General features: G+C 36.1%; 1 protein-coding gene across 2 annotated transcripts in view; it reads left to right on the top strand.

Moving 5' to 3' along the window:
* Window positions 1–15,819, top strand: part of LOC123527084 (high affinity cationic amino acid transporter 1-like) — a 37,142-nt gene extending 21,323 nt beyond the window's left edge. Inside the window, exons 10-15 of one of the 2 annotated variants that reach the window (XM_045306354.2) lie at window positions 3,712–3,871; window positions 4,660–4,838; window positions 6,063–6,229; window positions 8,702–8,810; window positions 9,738–9,935; window positions 14,927–15,063. In XM_045306354.2, coding sequence (XP_045162289.2) covers window positions 3,712–3,871; window positions 4,660–4,838; window positions 6,063–6,229; window positions 8,702–8,810; window positions 9,738–9,916 — 794 coding nt within the window. In that variant the 3' untranslated portion in view covers window positions 9,917–9,935; window positions 14,927–15,063. Of the gene's footprint in view, window positions 1–3,711; window positions 3,872–4,659; window positions 4,839–6,062; window positions 6,230–8,701; window positions 8,811–9,737; window positions 9,936–14,926 lie in introns of both variants that reach the window. The other variant, XM_045306355.2, reaches the window with a different exon arrangement.
* The last annotated feature ends 2,488 nt before the right edge of the window (window positions 15,820–18,307 follow it).

The following is an 18,307-nucleotide window of genomic DNA, read 5'->3' as shown; positions in this document are numbered from 1 at the left end:
TAATGCTTTAACCCCCCCCCCCTGCCTCCCCCTACCCCCATTAATTGAAATTTTATTGAGTAATTTAAAAGGAATTACTTTCCAAACAAGATATGTTTAATGTTAAAAAATTTTTTTAGGAATAATGTTAATGCTGTTTGACCTCTAACATATGTCGATGGGTCAGTGCAACATGGTCGTAACTTGATTTTTTTACCAAATACACTTTTTTACATAATTTGCCTTATTTAACATAAAAACATCACTTGTTAAAATATCTAAATCACATTCTTAAAATTAAAGTGAAAAAAAGTAAAATTGTCAAAAGGTTGTATCTCAGGAAGACACTTTCAGTCAGTGCAACATGGTCGTATCTCAACATACGTCTTTGTTGCACAGAGTTAGTATCCTATTTCACTTTGAAATTTCTGTGAAACATGGTTGTAACTCACAAAGTGTAACATATTACAATAGTTAAATGATAAAGAAGGATGATTTTTGTTTTTAAACAACTTAGAAAATGGTATTTATATTACAAAATTAATATTGTTACCATATTTCATATTTTATCAATGCAAAGTAGTGTTAAGAATTCATTGACCAACATGTTTAGGATTTTACCAAAACACTTAATACTTTGTTAAAAAATACTCTGTTAACTATTTCTCAGCAAAACTTCTTCCAAATTCAATATTTTTTAGCATTCATAATGTCCTGACTTAATTTTTAGAGGAAAAAAGGCACATTTTTATACTTGTAATTATTAAATAAACTTTCCTTTATGCAAGTTTCATGTAAAACTGTGAAAGGATAACAATGAAATAACATTTTTTCTTTTTGTATGCATATTTCCATGAATTGTGCAAAATACAAAATGGTATTATTAAAGGTGGAAGAAGCATGACTTCTACTTGTAAAGCTCGTATTCCTATAATTTTTATTTGGATATACAGAAGATTTTGTTGGGTATATGGAATATTTGTTTAAGTCGTTAAACCACTAAAACATAAATAAATTGACCAGCATTTACATTCAAATCTAATGAATGATTTACTTGATTTTTATGTTGCGAAACACCAACATAAAGGCCTGGCTGATCAAGGGCCATGACCAAGAGAGCCCGTGCTCCCCATATACACCCCAGTGACTTAAACTCATCCAAGCTGCATGCAAACAAAATAATATTTTCTCAATATATAGACCCAAAACTGCACCAGAGGCCACCATTTCATGCCTGCATTTCAAAATTTCCAGGAGGGGAGATGCTCCCAAGCCCGTAACAGGAGGGAAGTATCCCCTCCTATACCTCAACTTATAGACGAAAAATGCACTAGAGGCCATTATTATGTCTCCCACACCACTGTGTGGTGGGAGACATATTGATTTACTCCTGTCTATCCATCTGTCCGTCTATCACAAATCTTGTCCACACTCTTTAAGTCGAACAGTTCTCATCCGATTTTCACAAAACTTGAAAAAAATGTGTTTGCCAATAAGTCCTCAGCCAGGTTTGATAACTTGCCAAATCATCCCAGGCACTTTGGAAGTATAGCCCTTGAAACATTGGTTTTTGATAATCAAAGCACTGGAAGTCTAATTAGGTTGTATCAAATCTCTGAAAGTCTGATTGGGTTGTTTTTGATAATCAAAGCACTGGAAGTCTGATGGGAAATAAGAATACATAGGGTGTAGGGTTTACGCTTGAACATTTCTTGTCCAATCTTATACTACTATTCAGATGATTTGGCAGTTGTGGGAAACGTGCGCTTTTCTCAAAAGCAGCTCTAGTTTCATACCTAAATTTCAAAACTTCCAGAGAAGACCCTTTCCCCCTCCCCAAATAGGAAGGAGGTATTTATACCAAACAGGAAGGAGTTATCCCCTCCTGTACTTCAAAAATTTAAGACTCAGAAATGCACAGGAGGCACCATTTCATACCTAAATTACAGAAATTTCCAGGGGAGAGCCCCTCCCCTTGGCTAACCTCGTGTACCTCAAAATTCAGACCCAAAAATGCACAAGAAGCAAGTATTTCATAACTATATTTCAAATATTTCTAGGGGGAAACCCTCTGAACCCCTTCTCTACCTTTACATTTAAACCCAATTGCACCTGAGACCACCATCTCATACCTATATTAAAAAAGAAAATCCAAGGAGAGATCCACCTGACCCCCCTTAACAGGAGGGAGGTGTCCCATCATGTACCTCAAAGTTGTGACCCAAAAAGGCACTAGAGGCTTCCATTTTATACCTATATTCCAGAGGGAGACTCCCCTGACCAACCTAACAGGAGGTGGGGACTCTCTCAATACCTGAAAATTTAGACAAAAAAATTGCATCAGAGGCTGCCATTTCATACATATATAACAAAATATTCCAGGAACAGACCATACTGACATTCAAATTTTACATCAGGGGTATGGCATCATTTTTGATGTTAGTTCCATGTGACTGTGTTGTTGTGTTTATCATGTTCTTTAATTATAACGTTTTCAGTTTAACTCAAGCTAAAGAGCAAATTTTATACCACTGATAATTGTTTAAGTGTAGATTTTTATGTAATAAAAAGACTTTTAGACTTGTATCAAGAAGCATGCACATGTTCTTTTGCAGAATAGTATTGTGCTCCTGTTGCATGCATTATTTATGCTGCAGAACTGATGCATATTTCTTGATGAAAATCTAATAACTAAACACAGACATATTCAAATACCTTGGACCTTAAAGGCTCATAATGCCTATATTCTATAAAATATGCAAATATCTTGTACTTTAAAGACACTCAGTGTCTACATACTGTAAAATATTCAAGTACCTTGGACCAGTCAAGCACTTATTGTCCATTTACTGTAAAATACTGAAATAACTTTGACCATAAAAGCTTTCAGAGCCTATATTCAGTAAAGTATGCAAATATTTTGGACCAGTCAAGCTTCTATTGTCCATTTACTGTAAAATAATGAAATACGTTTGACCATAAAGGCTCCCAGTGCCTATATTCAGTAAAATATTCAAGTACCTTTGACCAGTCAAGCTCTTATAATGTCCATTTACTGTAAAATACTGAAAAAACATTGAATACTAAAACTCTCAGTGCCTACATTCAGTAAAATATGCAAAATATCTTGGACCAAGTCAAGCTCTTATTGTCATTTTACTGTAAAATACTTTTAGATAATTTAAAATGTGTTTTTGTAATAGTACATTTTTATTTCTACATATTATATGATTTTTTTGACATTTTTGCGAGTAAAACAAGTCAATGAAAGTACAGAAAAAGATAAATGGATATGCTTAAAAATATTGAATTAATAGTCTTTTGAATAAACATCTCTGTTATGAATTATCTCCAATAAATTGTGTGTTATCATTTAGTTACGACCTTGTTGCACTAAGTTTTTGACAAAATTTCCACACATTTCAGCGCAACATGGTCGTAACTGGAAAACTTTCAAATAACTCCTCAGTGAACATTTTTTTGACATTTTTTCCCATAGTATTGTAGTTATTATTGTTATTTGAAACAAATAATATAGATTGTATTGTTTTTCATTACATCAATTGAATACAAAAATATTTTTTGCTTCTCCTGTAAAGTTTTCAAAAAATGAGTTACGACCATGTTGCGCTGACCCATCGATGTGTTTTGTCACAGAAATAATGGTAATGTTATTTGACCTCTAGCATAATATTATATAATATAATTATATATGCTTTCTTTTTATCTCAGGGATAATGGCGATGTTGTTTGACTTGAAAGAACTAGTGGACATGATGTCTATAGGAACCCTGTTAGCTTACACTCTAGTCGCAGTGTCTGTACTTCTGTTGAGATACAGGGTCTATAATATAGGAGAAATAGATGAGTCGAAAGGCAGTTATACACAAGTGTGAGTAAACTAACTATCTGCATATACTTGTACATGTAAACATGTATGAGTCAAAGAGAATTTCTCTTGGATTTAACTCGTATTAAGTGATAAAACGTTTGCCCAATCTTTTATGTTTAATGCTATTTTAATAGTTGTAAAACAGTTAAAGAAAATGCTTCAGGAGTATTGGTGAAATTTTTGATTCTTGAATTCTTGATCCTACATTTGAATGGAATAAAATAGAATAGAATTTTATCAGTAAATAAATGTTGATTGTAGTTAGAGTTTTCATGCCATTCTATGTGTATTAGTAATTTTTGTGCCTCCGGGGTTGGGGGGGCACTTAGAGTTGCCCTTGAACATCTATCCGTCCTTCCATCTGTCCTCCGAGCTCGTATTTTGCATACTTAGGTGGCTATAGGAACAATAGGTAACTGTACTTTTTCTTTGAGAACAAAAGAGTAGTCACATAAATACCCATATGTAGGAACATCCATCCATCTGTCCGTCTGTCCCAATTTGTGTCGTTCTTATTTCAGAAGTATTTGACCCAAAGTCATCAAGCCTCACAACATTGTTATTCAGCACGGGATGCAGTGCACCGGGCGTTTTAATTTGGATACATGTTTTTTGTAATCTGTGGATCAATTCATTGACAATATATATTTAACAAAAAATATAAAGGATCATGTATTAATGTCAGCAGTGCATTATCAAAATAAATCTAATCAACAATAATTCTGGATTATTTCATAAGGTTTACTTATGAATTCACTTTTTATAATCATTTTTATTACATATTTCAGGCCCCAGAGTGATACAGAGCCTGATCCAGATCACCCAGATGTTTTAAATGATAGAAGAAAGCTTCTAGATGACAGCAATAATGATGAACAGTCTATAATATCAACAGCATTTAATTTTAGGAATAAAGATCCATCTTCAGTTACAGAAAAAACATCAGCATGTGCTGTTACTGTATTTAGTAAGTGCTTTAAAATTTTAATATGGCTCAAAAGCATAATTATCAACACTTCTAAATTCTGAACAAACAAAATATTTCTGTATGGGTACTAAATATAAAGGCCTAACTATACTAAAGGCACCTGAGCACAGAACCATTTGGTGTAGTCGCATGATAATGTCATACAGGTTATAGAACTTTTGATTTTTCGCAGCTTCTAGCTTTCTGATTTTTATGTCCCCCAGTGTCGATTACCAAGGAGGCATGATATTATAGTGTTTGAACTGTCTGTCTGTCTGTCAGGCCATCACACTTTCTTGTGTTCTCAACTACGCCTACAGTTTCCATCCAATATAAACAGAACTTGTTATATGTAATGAACATGAAGTGGACATGCGTTTTTTTACTGTGACTTCAATTTCTGATTATTTTATCTGGAGTTATGGCCCTTCCTTGGACCTTGAAATATTACAACTACATCAGAACATAATGTACACAGCTCCTCTTACAGTTCCCATCCATTTCAAATGAAACTTGGTTTATGTAATCAAGATGAAACAGACAGGTGCATATTATTTGGACTTCTGTATACGATTTCACTAACGGGAGTTTTGATGCATCATGAAATTGTGTACTCAACTTCTACAGTTTCCATCCAATTAAAATGACAACATGATATGCATCTTGTGAGCAGTTACATACATGTCACGATGCAAAACAGTATATTAATCTACCTGTGTTTACTTGAATTTGAACAGTTAAAATTGTAATCATATAGATGATGGTAGAACAGGTTTGAAAGTACTGTGAAATCATTAATAGTCGTGGGGGACCAATTTTCGTGGATTTCGAGGTTGAGTCAATCCATGAAATTTAATCCCAATGAACAAGTAAAATTCACAAAAATTGAAATCAATGAAATCATATCCCCACGAAAATGCCGTTTTGACCAAAACCACGAAATTTCATGCCCATGAAATTAAATGATTTCACAGTATTAGCTTTCAATTTTAGAATCAAAATATTTTTTGTTTCAAAAAGATGACATATGTCTGCAGAAAATAAAACTCATAAAAGTGAGGCTATTGACCACCTGAGAGAACAGTAAAATAAAATGAAATACAAAAAAAATGTATATAATTTATAAAAAGCACAAACCTGCTTAACTTCTTAAATACTTGACTAGCTCTCAACTATAAAAAAAGTTTTGAAAGTAATTTATGAAAGTTAACCTTTGTGTTTCAGGTCTTTTAGCTATAGCATTTTCAGTATTTCTGAAGTTTGCAGAGGATGATATATCTGATGGTCAAGCCTGGGCTATTGTTGTTACTGTGATATTTACATTATCGATGGTGCTCCAGCTTATTTCTTTGGCATGCCAGCCACAGAACAAAAGCTTAGTTTCATTTAAGGTATGTAACTATGCCTGTGTTAATACAATTATTTGTGGTAATGTTCCTGTTTTAATGCACCTGAGTTAATGGGCCTGTTTTAATGTACTTTTGATAATGTACCTGTCTTAATGTATCTAATAAAAGTAATGCCACTGAAGTAATGTGCCTGTGTAAATGTGCCTGTAGTTATTTAACTGTGTTAGTATAACTGTGTGGTAATACACCTGTATTAATGTGTGTGTGTGTGTTTTCGGGTTTAACGTTTTTTTCAACAATTTTACAGTCATATAAATGATGGTGTCTACTTGTAGCAGTGAGCACAATGCCCAACTTTATAGTGCTGCCTCACTGGAATATCACGCCGTAGACACGTGGCATGATACCCCACCCAGTCACATTATACTGACACCGGGCTGACCAGTCCTAGTACTATCCTCTTAATGCTGACCGCCAAGCGAGGAAGCTACTAGTACCATTTTTTACGTCTTTGGTATGCCTGTATTAATGTACATGTGGTGACGAACCAGTGGTAAATCTATCTATGTAAATGTACTTGTTGTAATGAACCAGTGGTAATCCACCTATGTTAATGAAACTGTGGAAATACAACTATGATAATGTACCAGTGGTAATGCACCTGTAGTACTATACCTTTGCTAATACACCTGAGGTAGTTGAACTATGTTAATGTGGCTGTGGTAATGTACATATGGGAATGTACCTGTGGTTATGAACCAGTGTTAATCCACCTATGCCAATATATCTGCAGTAATGCACCTGTGGTTATGTACATATGATAATGTACATATACCAGCTTTAATGTACATGTGTTAATATACTTGTTGCTTATTACATTATTACATTATTATCATTGTACCTGCATCTGAGTAGAGGTGGTTTGTCATTTTGCTGGTGGCAATCAGTTTATCTGTGTGTGTGTGTGTGTAGACAATTCCTTTTGTTATTAATCAGTAGATGACCTCTATTTTACTTGGGGTCAGACGGTCATCTGTCAAGATCACAGTTGTGACTGGATTTAAAACAATTTTTGACCATTTTTGCCTCAGCTTATGTTTGTCAAACTTCACAGGGTATTGCATGTGTTTAGTGGATGGTCCATTTTTGTTACAGTGTTGTTAGATCAAAAGTTGCAGTGACAACTTGAGATTGAAAAAAGGTTTGGAACAAAAACGCCAAATGCTTCGGCCTTATAACAGCCTTCAAACTTCTTAGGATGTTTGCCATTATTCAAAAGATGACATTTAGCATTTTGGGTGTCAATTGGTCAAAGGTCAAGGGTACTGTCTCGGTAATTTCAAGATTCAAAACAGTTTCCAGTTGATGAATAAGGAACTCTTGAGCATTCAGGATCATTGCTTGTGGTCTTTAGATGACCCTTAAATTTTATGTCAAAGGTCAAATTCCTCTGGTACTTGTGACTGGAACTTTCATATTAAGTTACCTCTATCATTAAAGGCATACAATGATGTATTAATGTTTACATTATTTTTTTGACTTTTTTCATTTTTGATAGATGCTACCTTATAATGTTAGATCCAATAGTTTATACAGCCAAATGTGCTCTTAAACACTGGTTGATAAATGCTATACTAATGCTTAGTTACTAGTTTTAAAGAAATGTTCCAGTGTAATTATATACAGTAGACATTGTATTAACCCTTAGCCTGCTGGCGGCAAGTGATTCTGCCTTTGCGACCAGTGCAGACCAAGATCAGCCTGCACATCCGTGCAGTCTGATCATGGTCTGCACTGTTCGCTATTCAGTCAGTAATTTTTCAGTGAACACCCCTTTGAATAATAAGTGGTATGGCCCTAAGTGAATGATGGACCGGTCCATTTTAGATATTTAGCAGGGTAGTGGTTAAGAGACCACACTAGGGACTGCCAAAAAAGTGGGGCTGAACTGCTGATAATTATACAAAGATAAATATTTAAATCGTAAGAAGAAAAAGGGGAACACATGACCAAACACCAAATGGAAATAACAGTAATTTTATTTAATCCGGCTAGTTTTGGACTATATTAGCCCTTCATCGGGGATTCATATAAAAATGCCTCTAAAATTTGCTACTGAAGTATATTGTTCAGAAGTTGTTTTAATATGGTGAATACTTCTCACACTCCACTGACATTTGAAATCATTTGTTTGCTCAACTGTTATAAAGGTTTAGTATATACATGTGCAAATCTGTCCGCTAGTAAGACGGGTGTGAAAGTTTTGTACAAGGTTGTTTAATAGATTCTTTTGCAAATACTTTTTCCTGCTGGGACCAGTTTTAGTTGGTTGCTGGTCGCATAATGAAAAAGTCTTTAAATAGGTTGTATTTAATATATTGTTATAGTTAAAACGTTCTGGCAGAATTTTAAGTGATCGTTTAATAGATAAGTTGCTTAATAAAGGTGGTCACATGGACGATGTCGACTGTACTAATAATGCTTTTTAATAACGAAGTATTGTCTGTTTTTCAGGTGCCTTGGTTACCGTTTCTACCTGGAATCAGTATTTTTGTAAACATATTTCTCATGCTACGCCTGCCAGAAGCAACATGGATAAGATTTGCTGTCTGGATGGCTATAGGTAAGCCTAACGTATGCTAGTATATCATCAGCTACAACTTGCTTGAACTCAACCTTGTATAACCTCCACTTTAATCACACCCATTGTTATTTCATAATATTTTCAGGAATAATTCTTGTTACTTTTGGTTACTCTTAAACTTTTACAGTAGCCTCCCTTTGATAAGAAAATGAAGTTTCTATTTTTATATATATTTTATATACATTTCTGTTAGATTAAATGTTACATTATGATTACTCATGCTATGTATGCAGATGCATTATAGAAGATAATTCTTGCCAGAGAAAGCCTAATTTTCATAAACAAGTTGTTTTGTTCTTACTATTTTGCAAAAAATCTACTTGTTGGTAGAGAATTTGGTTTTCAGATTCTCCATGCTTCCTTTGCATCATTGCTTGACTTCACATGGCAAGTTTCATGACTCTGGCTTACATTTTAGCAAAATAATGCCTCTTTTTCTACTTAGAAGTTTTTGCTGAAGATTTGGCACGTAAGCTGGTATTAGGTGGAAAGGCTTCAAGTTGTTTAGCACGCTGTTATCAGACAGCTCTTGTATAACTAGGGATATGTATAGATGACAAAATTTGCATGTATTTAGAGGAGTAAATGAGCCGTGCCATGAGAAAACCAACTTAGTGGCTTTGCGACCAGCATGGATCCAGACCAGCCTGCGCATCCGCGCAGTCTTGTCAGGATCCATGCTGTTCGCTTTTAAAGCCTATTGGAATTGGAGAAACTGTTAGCGAACAGCATGGATCCTGACCAGACTGCGCGGATGCGCAGGCTGGTCTGGATCCATGCTGGTCGCAAACCCACTATGTTGGTTTTCTCATGGCACGGCTCAAATATGTTATTCTAGAGCTTTTATGCAGCTATAAGTCTATCTTTCAGTATTAATCAGTCTTGTAATAACACTCTTGTTTTCAGGCTTTCTAGTATATTTTTGCTATGGCCTATGGCACAGCACCGAACCTACATTCCATGACAACCTCTCCTTATCCTCCCTCAAACTTCACCCTAGCATGGACATTGATGAACTGTTTGATGACAGTGAGATGGAAATCAATGTCTATGTTGATCACACATCTGATGAAGAGGAAAGTTGATCTCTGCTGTAGATTTTAGGTATACTTGACATCGCTAATCTCGCGTCATCACTAATTTCGCGGTATTTGAGTTGCGCCACCTACATGGTACATGTCAAAGTTTGTGACCTATTTTACGCATGCTAGCGAAAAACGTTCTTACCTGCAGTTTCCTTGCTAAATATCTGTCAATATTTATAAAAGCATATTTTTCACATATCTATTGCAAAAATCTAAAAAAAAAAAATCCATTAATTAAGCAAATATTTGCAATGTTTACAAGTTCGTCTACCAGCCGCTCGGCATTTGTCCTGATTAATTATGCAAATTAAATCCCGACCATAGGTTAGAGAACACCAGATTTTACGTAACATCCCCCAGCTAGACATAAATGAATGAAATATTAGTATTAGGTGAAACATCAAAATGGCTAAACTCGACGGATTTTAAGGGGGAGTAGGGGATGGGGGCCCTGCGACCATCTCCTCAAAATACACCCATGATACTGAGCAGTGAATTGGAACATGCTATGTTAGATAAGTATCAGATAGAAAATACTCAGTAATGGTACAATTCTTAGGCTCCTATATATTATGACTACGCCCACGACCTTGTGGATTACTTGCAAAATATCAGGTCATTGTCCGGCGTCCGTGGACGTGCGTCGTCTGTCATGCGTCGTCCGTCAACATTTGCCTTGTGAACACTCTAAGAGACCACATTTTTGACCCAATCTTCATGAAACTTGGTCAGAATGTTTGTCTGGATGATCTCTAGGTCAAGTTCGAAACTGGGTCATGTGGGTTCAAAAACTAAGTCAGTAGGTCAGATCAATGGAAAAGCTTGTGAACACTCTAGAGACCACATTTTTGACCCAATCTTTATGAAACATTGTCAGAATGTTTGTCTCGAAACTGGGTCATGTGGGGTCAAAAACTAGGTCACCTGGTCAAATCATAAGAAAAGCTTGTGAACACTTTAGAGGCCACATTTGTGACTCAGTCTTTATGAAACTGGGTGAGAATGTTTGTCTTCATCATTTCTAGGTCAAATATGAATCTGGGTCATGTGGGGTCAAAAACTAGGTCACTAGGCCAAATCAAAGGAAATTCTTTTCAACACTCTAGAGACCACAATTTAAGTTTGAAACTCATGGGAATTAGTCAGAATGTTTGTTTTGATAATCTATAGGTCAAGTTCGAATCTGGGTCATATAGGGTCAAAAATTAGGTCACCGGTCAAATCAAAGGAAAAGCTTGTGAACACTCTAGAGGCCAGAGTTGTAACCAAATCTTTACGAAATTTAGTCAGAATGTTTGTCTTGATAATCTTTAGGTCAAGTTCAGCGCTTGGTCATGCGGGGTCAAAAACTAGGTCATTAGGCCAGATCAAGTCTGGTGAGCAATGTATAGGGCCATCATGGCCCTCTTGTTTGTTTAATGTCATTACGTCGAATGTCAAGTGCCACGACAATACAGATGGACGGTATATATGATTAGAACTGAAGTTTCAGATGTCTTACAATTAATGTAAGAAATGATATATTGCAAACAGTTATTTGTCATTGAATAAAAAAATTGTTTGAGTTCTGATGCTAAAGAGTTATACAGCGAGGGCACAGTCCTCACAATATAATAATGCACATCTGAGTGACAATGACAATGGTTTGACATATATGAGCCGTGCCATGGGAAAACCAACATAGTGGCTTTGCGACCAGCATGGATCCAGACCAGCCTGCGCATCCGCGCAGTCTGGTCAGGATCCATGCTGTTCGCTAACGGTTTCTCTAATTACAGTAGGCTTTAAAAGTGAACAGCATGGAGCCTGACCAGACTGCGCGGATGCGCAGGCTGGTCTGGATCCATGCTGGTCGCAAAGCCACTATGTTGGTTTTCTCATGGCGCGGCTCATATTATTTAGATTGTAATGCATTATTAACCTTTAGCCAGCTGGCGGCAAGTGATTCTGCCTTTGTGAACAGTGCAGACCAAGATAAGCCTGCACATATGTGGTGACCTCAGCAGGCCATCGTAGAGGAAATTCTTGTTTTGCAAACAAAACTTGTTCACTAATGCATTGATCGGTTGAATTTCTGGAAGATAATGATTATGTTACTGACATGTAAATCAGTTTAGTTTGTACGATATTATTTAATCAGTGTAATTTAGTCCGCCTGCATAGCTCAATAGGGAGAGCGCAGATCTATGGATCTCGGGGTCACGAGTTCGATCCCCGGGCGGGGCATATGTTCTCAGTTACGATTTGATAAAAGTCATTGTGTCTGACATCATTTGTCCTCCACCTCTGATTCATGTGGGGAAGTTGGCAGTTACTTGTGGAGAACAGGTTTGTACTGGTACAGAATCCAGGAACACTGGTTAGGTTAGCTGCCCGCCGTTACATAACTGAAATACTATTGAAAAACGGTGTTAAACCCAAATCAAACAAACAGTGTAATTCAGTATTCCAGAATATTATATTATATGTACCATACCCCAAAATCAGACATTTCCTTAATGTATTTAATTCATTTGTCTGAGTAATAAAATTTCTCTTGAATGTAAACTAAGAGATATTGACAACTAGATGGGACTTGTGTACCAAAGCTGTAAATGTTAAGGTTCAGGATGAGCTGTTAGTGTAGGTGGGTGATCCGGCAACGTAAGTCCAGCATTCATAGTTGGTTCATTATTCTTAAGGTCACAGTTTTGGCTCAATCTTACTTAATACAGCTGAGTCAGAATGTTTGTCGCAAACGAATCTTCAGACTAGTAAGAAGTTGGGTCAACAGGGATCAGAAATTAGGTCACTAGGTCAAATAATAGAAAACCTTGTTTATGTTTTGGAGGCCATATTTGTAACTTGATTTAATATGTGAAACTTAGTCAGAATGTTTGTTAATCCCCCGCCGTGGCGGAGGGATTATATGAATGGTCTGCGTCCGTCCTTCTGTCCGTCCGTCCTTCTGTCCGTTCGTCCTTCCGTGCTCACATCTGCACACTTAGGTGGCTATAGGAACAATAGGTAACTGTACTTTTTCTTTGATGTCATTCATTCCGTAAGGCTTTTATGTGGCTATTTTTCTCTTACGTGGCTAAAAGAACAATAGAGAGAACAAAAGAGTAGCCACATAGTATCCATATGTAGGAACGTTCATCCGTAACAAAATCGTGTCCGGTCCATATCTCCTAAACCCCTTGAAGGATTTTCATGAAACTTGGGTCAAATGATATCATCAAGACGATTTGCAGAACCCATGAGTCAGCCTTGTCGGTTTAAGGTCAAGGTCACGACTCAAGGTCAAAGGTTTGAGCCTGCCATTTTGTGTCCGCTCTATATCTCCTAAACCCCTTGAAGGAATTTTATAAAACTTGGGTCAAATGATCACCTCATCAAGACGATGTGCAGAACCCATGAGTCAGCCATGCCGGCTCAAGGCCAAGGTCACAACTCAAGGTCAAAGGTTTGAGCCTTCCATTTTGTGTCGGCTCTATATCTCTTAAACCCCTTGAAGGAATTTTATAAAACTTGGGTCAAATGATCATCTCATCAAGACGATGTGCAGAACCCATGAGTCAGTCATGCCGGCTCAAGGTCAAGGTCACAACTTAGGGTCAAAGGTTTGAGCCTTCCATTTTGTGTCCGCTCTATATCTCCTAAACCCCTTGAAGGATTTTCATCAAACTTGGGTCAAACGATCACCTCATCAAGGCGATGTTCAGAACTTATGAGTCAGCCATGTCGGCTCAAGGTCAAGGTCACAACTGAAGGTCAAAGGTTTGAGCCTTCCATTTCGTGTCCGCTCTATATCTCCTAAACCCCTTGAAGGAATTTTATAAAACTTGGGTCAAATGATTACCTCATCAGAACAATGTGCAGAAATTATGAGTCAACCATGCCAGCTCAAGGTCAAGGTCACAACTAAGGGTTGAAGGTTTGAGCCTTCCATTTGGTGTCCACTCTGTATCTCCTTAACCCCTTAAAGGATTTTCATCAAACTTGGGTCAAATGATCACCTCATCAAGAACTAATGAGTCAGCCATGTCAACTCAAGGTCAAGGTCACAACTGAAGGTCAAAGGTTTCAGCTCTGTATCTCCTAAGCCCCTTGAAGGATTTTCATGAAACTTTGGTCAAATGATCACCTCATCAAGACGTGCAGAATTCATGAGTCAGCCATGTCAGTTCAAGGTCAAGGTCACAGCTAAAATCAAAGGTTTTACCCTTTCACTATCCATAGCAGTGGCGGGGGATTTAGCTGTCTTTCAGACTGCCTTGTTTTTTGTAAAATTGAGGGTCAGGTTTGAAATCGTGTAATTTGGATTCAGGATCTAAAATCATAATTCAAAATGATAGAAAAACCCTTTTAACACTCTAGAGACCATATTTTCTTCCTGATCTGTAATAAAACTTAGTCTGAATGTTAGTCTTAAAATCTAGATCAAGGTTGAAACAGACATCTTCCTTTAAAAATTAGGTCACTAGGTCATATACATAATCTGAAATTGCTTTCTTGGCACTGAAATATGCCTCTTAAGTTTCAGAAGGAAAAGGCGTCGTATAATGAAAGCCAATTTCTTTGAAACCTGATAAGATATGCGATGTGAATAATTCACTTGCAAACACTTGTAAACAAACTTGTTCTATGGACTTGGAGTATTTAGATTTTCTCAGAAATATTCAAAATATCCAACCTTAAATAGTTTAGCTTCTAGGTAATATAAGCTACCAGAATGAACAGCAATAGAAAAATGTAATATAAAAAATCACAAATCCTTGTACTCATAGATGTTAAATGTATCCTGAAATCAGTCAGTTTTAATGGTTAGTAATATTTTCAAGGTTTTCTTACAGACTGATTATTTTGTAGTGCATGATTTTGACATAGCCTTGCTCTATTGACAACTATAACATTTATGTGACTTTACATTATGTAGCCATGGTGCATTGGCACATTTCTAGTATGGTACAAGAAATCATTTACAGTAGTCATTGAATGAGGAATTCATTTAATTTCCTTCCTTTTCAGGTTTCCTGATATACTTCTTATATGGGTTCAGTCACAGTAATCACGGACTGAGAAAATCAGAGACGGACAAATTCCCAGACTATGAAGTAAGATACGAAAAGAAGGTAAATGACCCAGAAAACAAACGGGAAAGATCGGGTGATATAAAATTTTTGGAGACAACAAGTCTGCTTTAGTGGTGTTACATTAACGAAAATTAATGGCTTTGGACAGGCCATTGAAACAGCAATAAACAGAATAGGGAATGGAGAGTGGTTTGACAAATTTGTGAACTAAATGAAACATTTAAAGAAATATCGGCGGATAAATGTGTGTGAGCTTGTAATTAATTTCAGATTTTTTATTTGCATTGAATAAAACCTGATCTTATAAAAACCACACTTCAGTATAAAGCCAGACAGTGGCTTTTAAATTTTAACAAACAAATTCATGCGTTAAATGTCATTTTGAGTAGTGGTTTCATTTAATTATTTATAGTTTTGATAACAGTGCTGTTAATATTTTTGATAATGGTGCTGTCAATATTTTTGTAAACGGTGCTGTCAATAGTTTTGTAAACGGTGCTGTCAATAGTTTTGTAAATGGTGCTGTCAATAGTTTTGTAAACAGTGCTGTCAGTAGTTTTGGTAATGGTGCTTTGACAGCACTTTGTGTTGCCAAATAGTTGAATTTGCAAAGTGTTAAATTTTCAACTTCTGTAAAATTACTCAGGTTTTTCAATTTTCGAATATCAAACAAGACTTGTACTACATGTTATGTGCCGCCAAGAATTGAGTTGATATTACAACTTTCTTTGTTGTTTCTTAATATATTAAATCTATTTTCAAAAATACACATTCCATTTGTGTGTAATTGAATGGCCAAAGTATTGTAGATTTTATACACAGCACAGAACTGTTAGTGCGATCAATTCGTAACAGAAAATGCCAAAATACTTCAGAAAATGGGAAAAGCACCAGAATTGGCACAGCTATTTATTAAAGCATTAAAAACATTTTTTTCATGGGACCCATTTGATATCTGTCAAGATGGCCGATATGGCGGCCATTTTCCAAAATGGCCGCCAAAACTCAATATTTACCTTAGAAGATTCTAATGAAAGGTCATTATATTTACATTCATCCTCAAAATGCACTAAATACAAATGTATATAATAAAATAACCCTAAATTTGCTTTCAAATGCAAAAATAACATTCAAATGATGTTAGTTTCTTTCTGTTTCCATTGTAACGGCAAAAATCTAACCTTTAAAACTTAGTTTAATATTATCATTGTGTAGTTTTCATATTTTAAAGAATATTTTGTTTTAATATATATAATTTATATTATTTCAATTGAATTCCCTCCACAGCACCATATTGAAACATTGTTGTTATTCCCTTACAGTATTTAGCCAGATGGGGCTTATGGGTTGCCCTGTATGCATGTCAATACGTCAGCCATGCAGGGGTGTGATACTGCAATAACTTTGAAATACAGCAGAATTTTTCTTTGATACGTGGTACATGGATGATGGCAATGCAGAGAATGCCAATGTCATTTAATTTGTTCCTATGGCAACAAATGTTGTTGCTATGGCAACAAATAGTGCACGAATATGACACAAAGTGTCATCTGCTTTTCTTCAAAAAAGGAGAGATTGTTTCTTGAGAAATTTACATAAACAGAGGGACAAATTGAGAACATGCTTTTTTATCTCATTTTCCTCTTGTACATCTTTTTGGGTCCGTTGTATGTCGGTCCATCATTTGCAAATGGCGGATTCTTCAAAAACTTCAAAATTGCAAATTCTAAAGACTTCTTTATGAAACCTTGTTTATAGATGGAAAAGTAATATGGAAAATGTGAAGGTCAATTAACTTAGTTGCTATAAAAAATTGTAGTTCTTTGACATAAAGTACGACAACTACCCTTTCATTTTGGGGGACTTCAAAATGCAAGAATAAAATTATAGCGACAGGCTAGTAGGATCAAATGAAACAATGTTCCTTATTATGCACCCGCAGTCACAATGTTGCGTAATAAATTGCTAACTGTGAAAACAAAGAAGAGTAAGGCTGAAAATATAAAAGTTGCTTTCTGGACAACACTTAGTAACTATTCTGTGAAATATATTACTTGAACAGTGAGCTGAAATCTGAAATAAGGTACATGTCAGATACTCTTGTCATAAAACACAATCACGGATTGTCGACAACTTTAGTTAACTTGCATAAGGCAGTGCGGGAGGCTTTTTCAGCATGTTTGACAAATTACGTTTTCCTCCACACCCTTTATCGAGGTTGCAAATGCACTTGAGGAGCTATTGGTACGAGACTCGGGTACTTGAGACAAAAACTTTTGGGAAAAGGTTCCAATTTATAAAAGTTCTCTCGGTCAGCCTTTTTAGCTTGACTGGGAATTTTAGGAAAGTGATGGAACACCCGACACCATAGGTGCCCGACCTAATGGGCAACTTTTTTATATGTTCAAGAGGTGTAGCAGACGATGCAGGAATGCACATTATAGCCCTAATCTATATGTGAACAGATGGTTGACAAGCTACTTGACCGTTTTGCTGTAAAGAAGAGATCGAAAGCCTCCATTTATACCCCAGAAATATAATCCGAACAGTTTGTTTGTAGGAGATGTAGAAAATGCATTTAAAAGCTTGATTCACTGGTAAGCGTGAGCTATATGGTTACTTTTGTTTGACAAGACAGTGTTATTCTTACATTGGACTGCTTAACTGGAAGTACAAATGGTAAATAGATAATATTTGTCGTCTTAAAACTAGTAATTTAAATTGGTTTTTAAAATTGTGTTTCGAATGTACCTGTGCTCATTAGAAAAATCCTCAAGTACTCACATTTAATTTAATTTTAATTTCAGTAAAATGTCCAGAAATAGATATTAGAGCACATTTTTCTTGTAGAAATGATAGTTTCTGTCTTAATTTATACCCCCGTTACACTCAGCCACGTTTCCCCCCTACGTCGTAAAAACTGCAGGACGCAGTAAGAACTTGTACAATGTAGAAGAAATACAGTAGACTCCCATAAGAACATGATAATTATGGTCTCCATGAGTGTAGAGAACGCGGTCGAATTTTGGACATGTTCAAAACAATGTAGTGAGAACGCGGTCTAATCAGGGAAGCAGGAAGGACGTAGTAATGATGTAAACTAAAACCTAGTAGGACATGTACAAGCGTGGTGCGGACGGGAAAGGGTGCATGGCGTGCTCACTGCGCTGTCATTGGGTTATCATTGCGTTTTTTGCTACGTCAATGGAGTTCTTACTACAACTTATATACGCTTGTGTGCTATGACCATGCTACGTGCATGCCACATTGTAGTATACCGCTTAAGGTTATTAATGCGTCCTTTCGGTTCTTTACA

This window comes from Mercenaria mercenaria, chromosome 14 (genome assembly GCF_021730395.1).
Source record: "Mercenaria mercenaria strain notata chromosome 14, MADL_Memer_1, whole genome shotgun sequence".
Lineage (NCBI taxonomy): Eukaryota > Metazoa > Mollusca > Bivalvia > Venerida > Veneridae > Mercenaria > Mercenaria mercenaria.
Note: the sequence above shows the minus strand (reverse complement) of the source record. Positions and strands in the feature narration are given on the sequence as shown.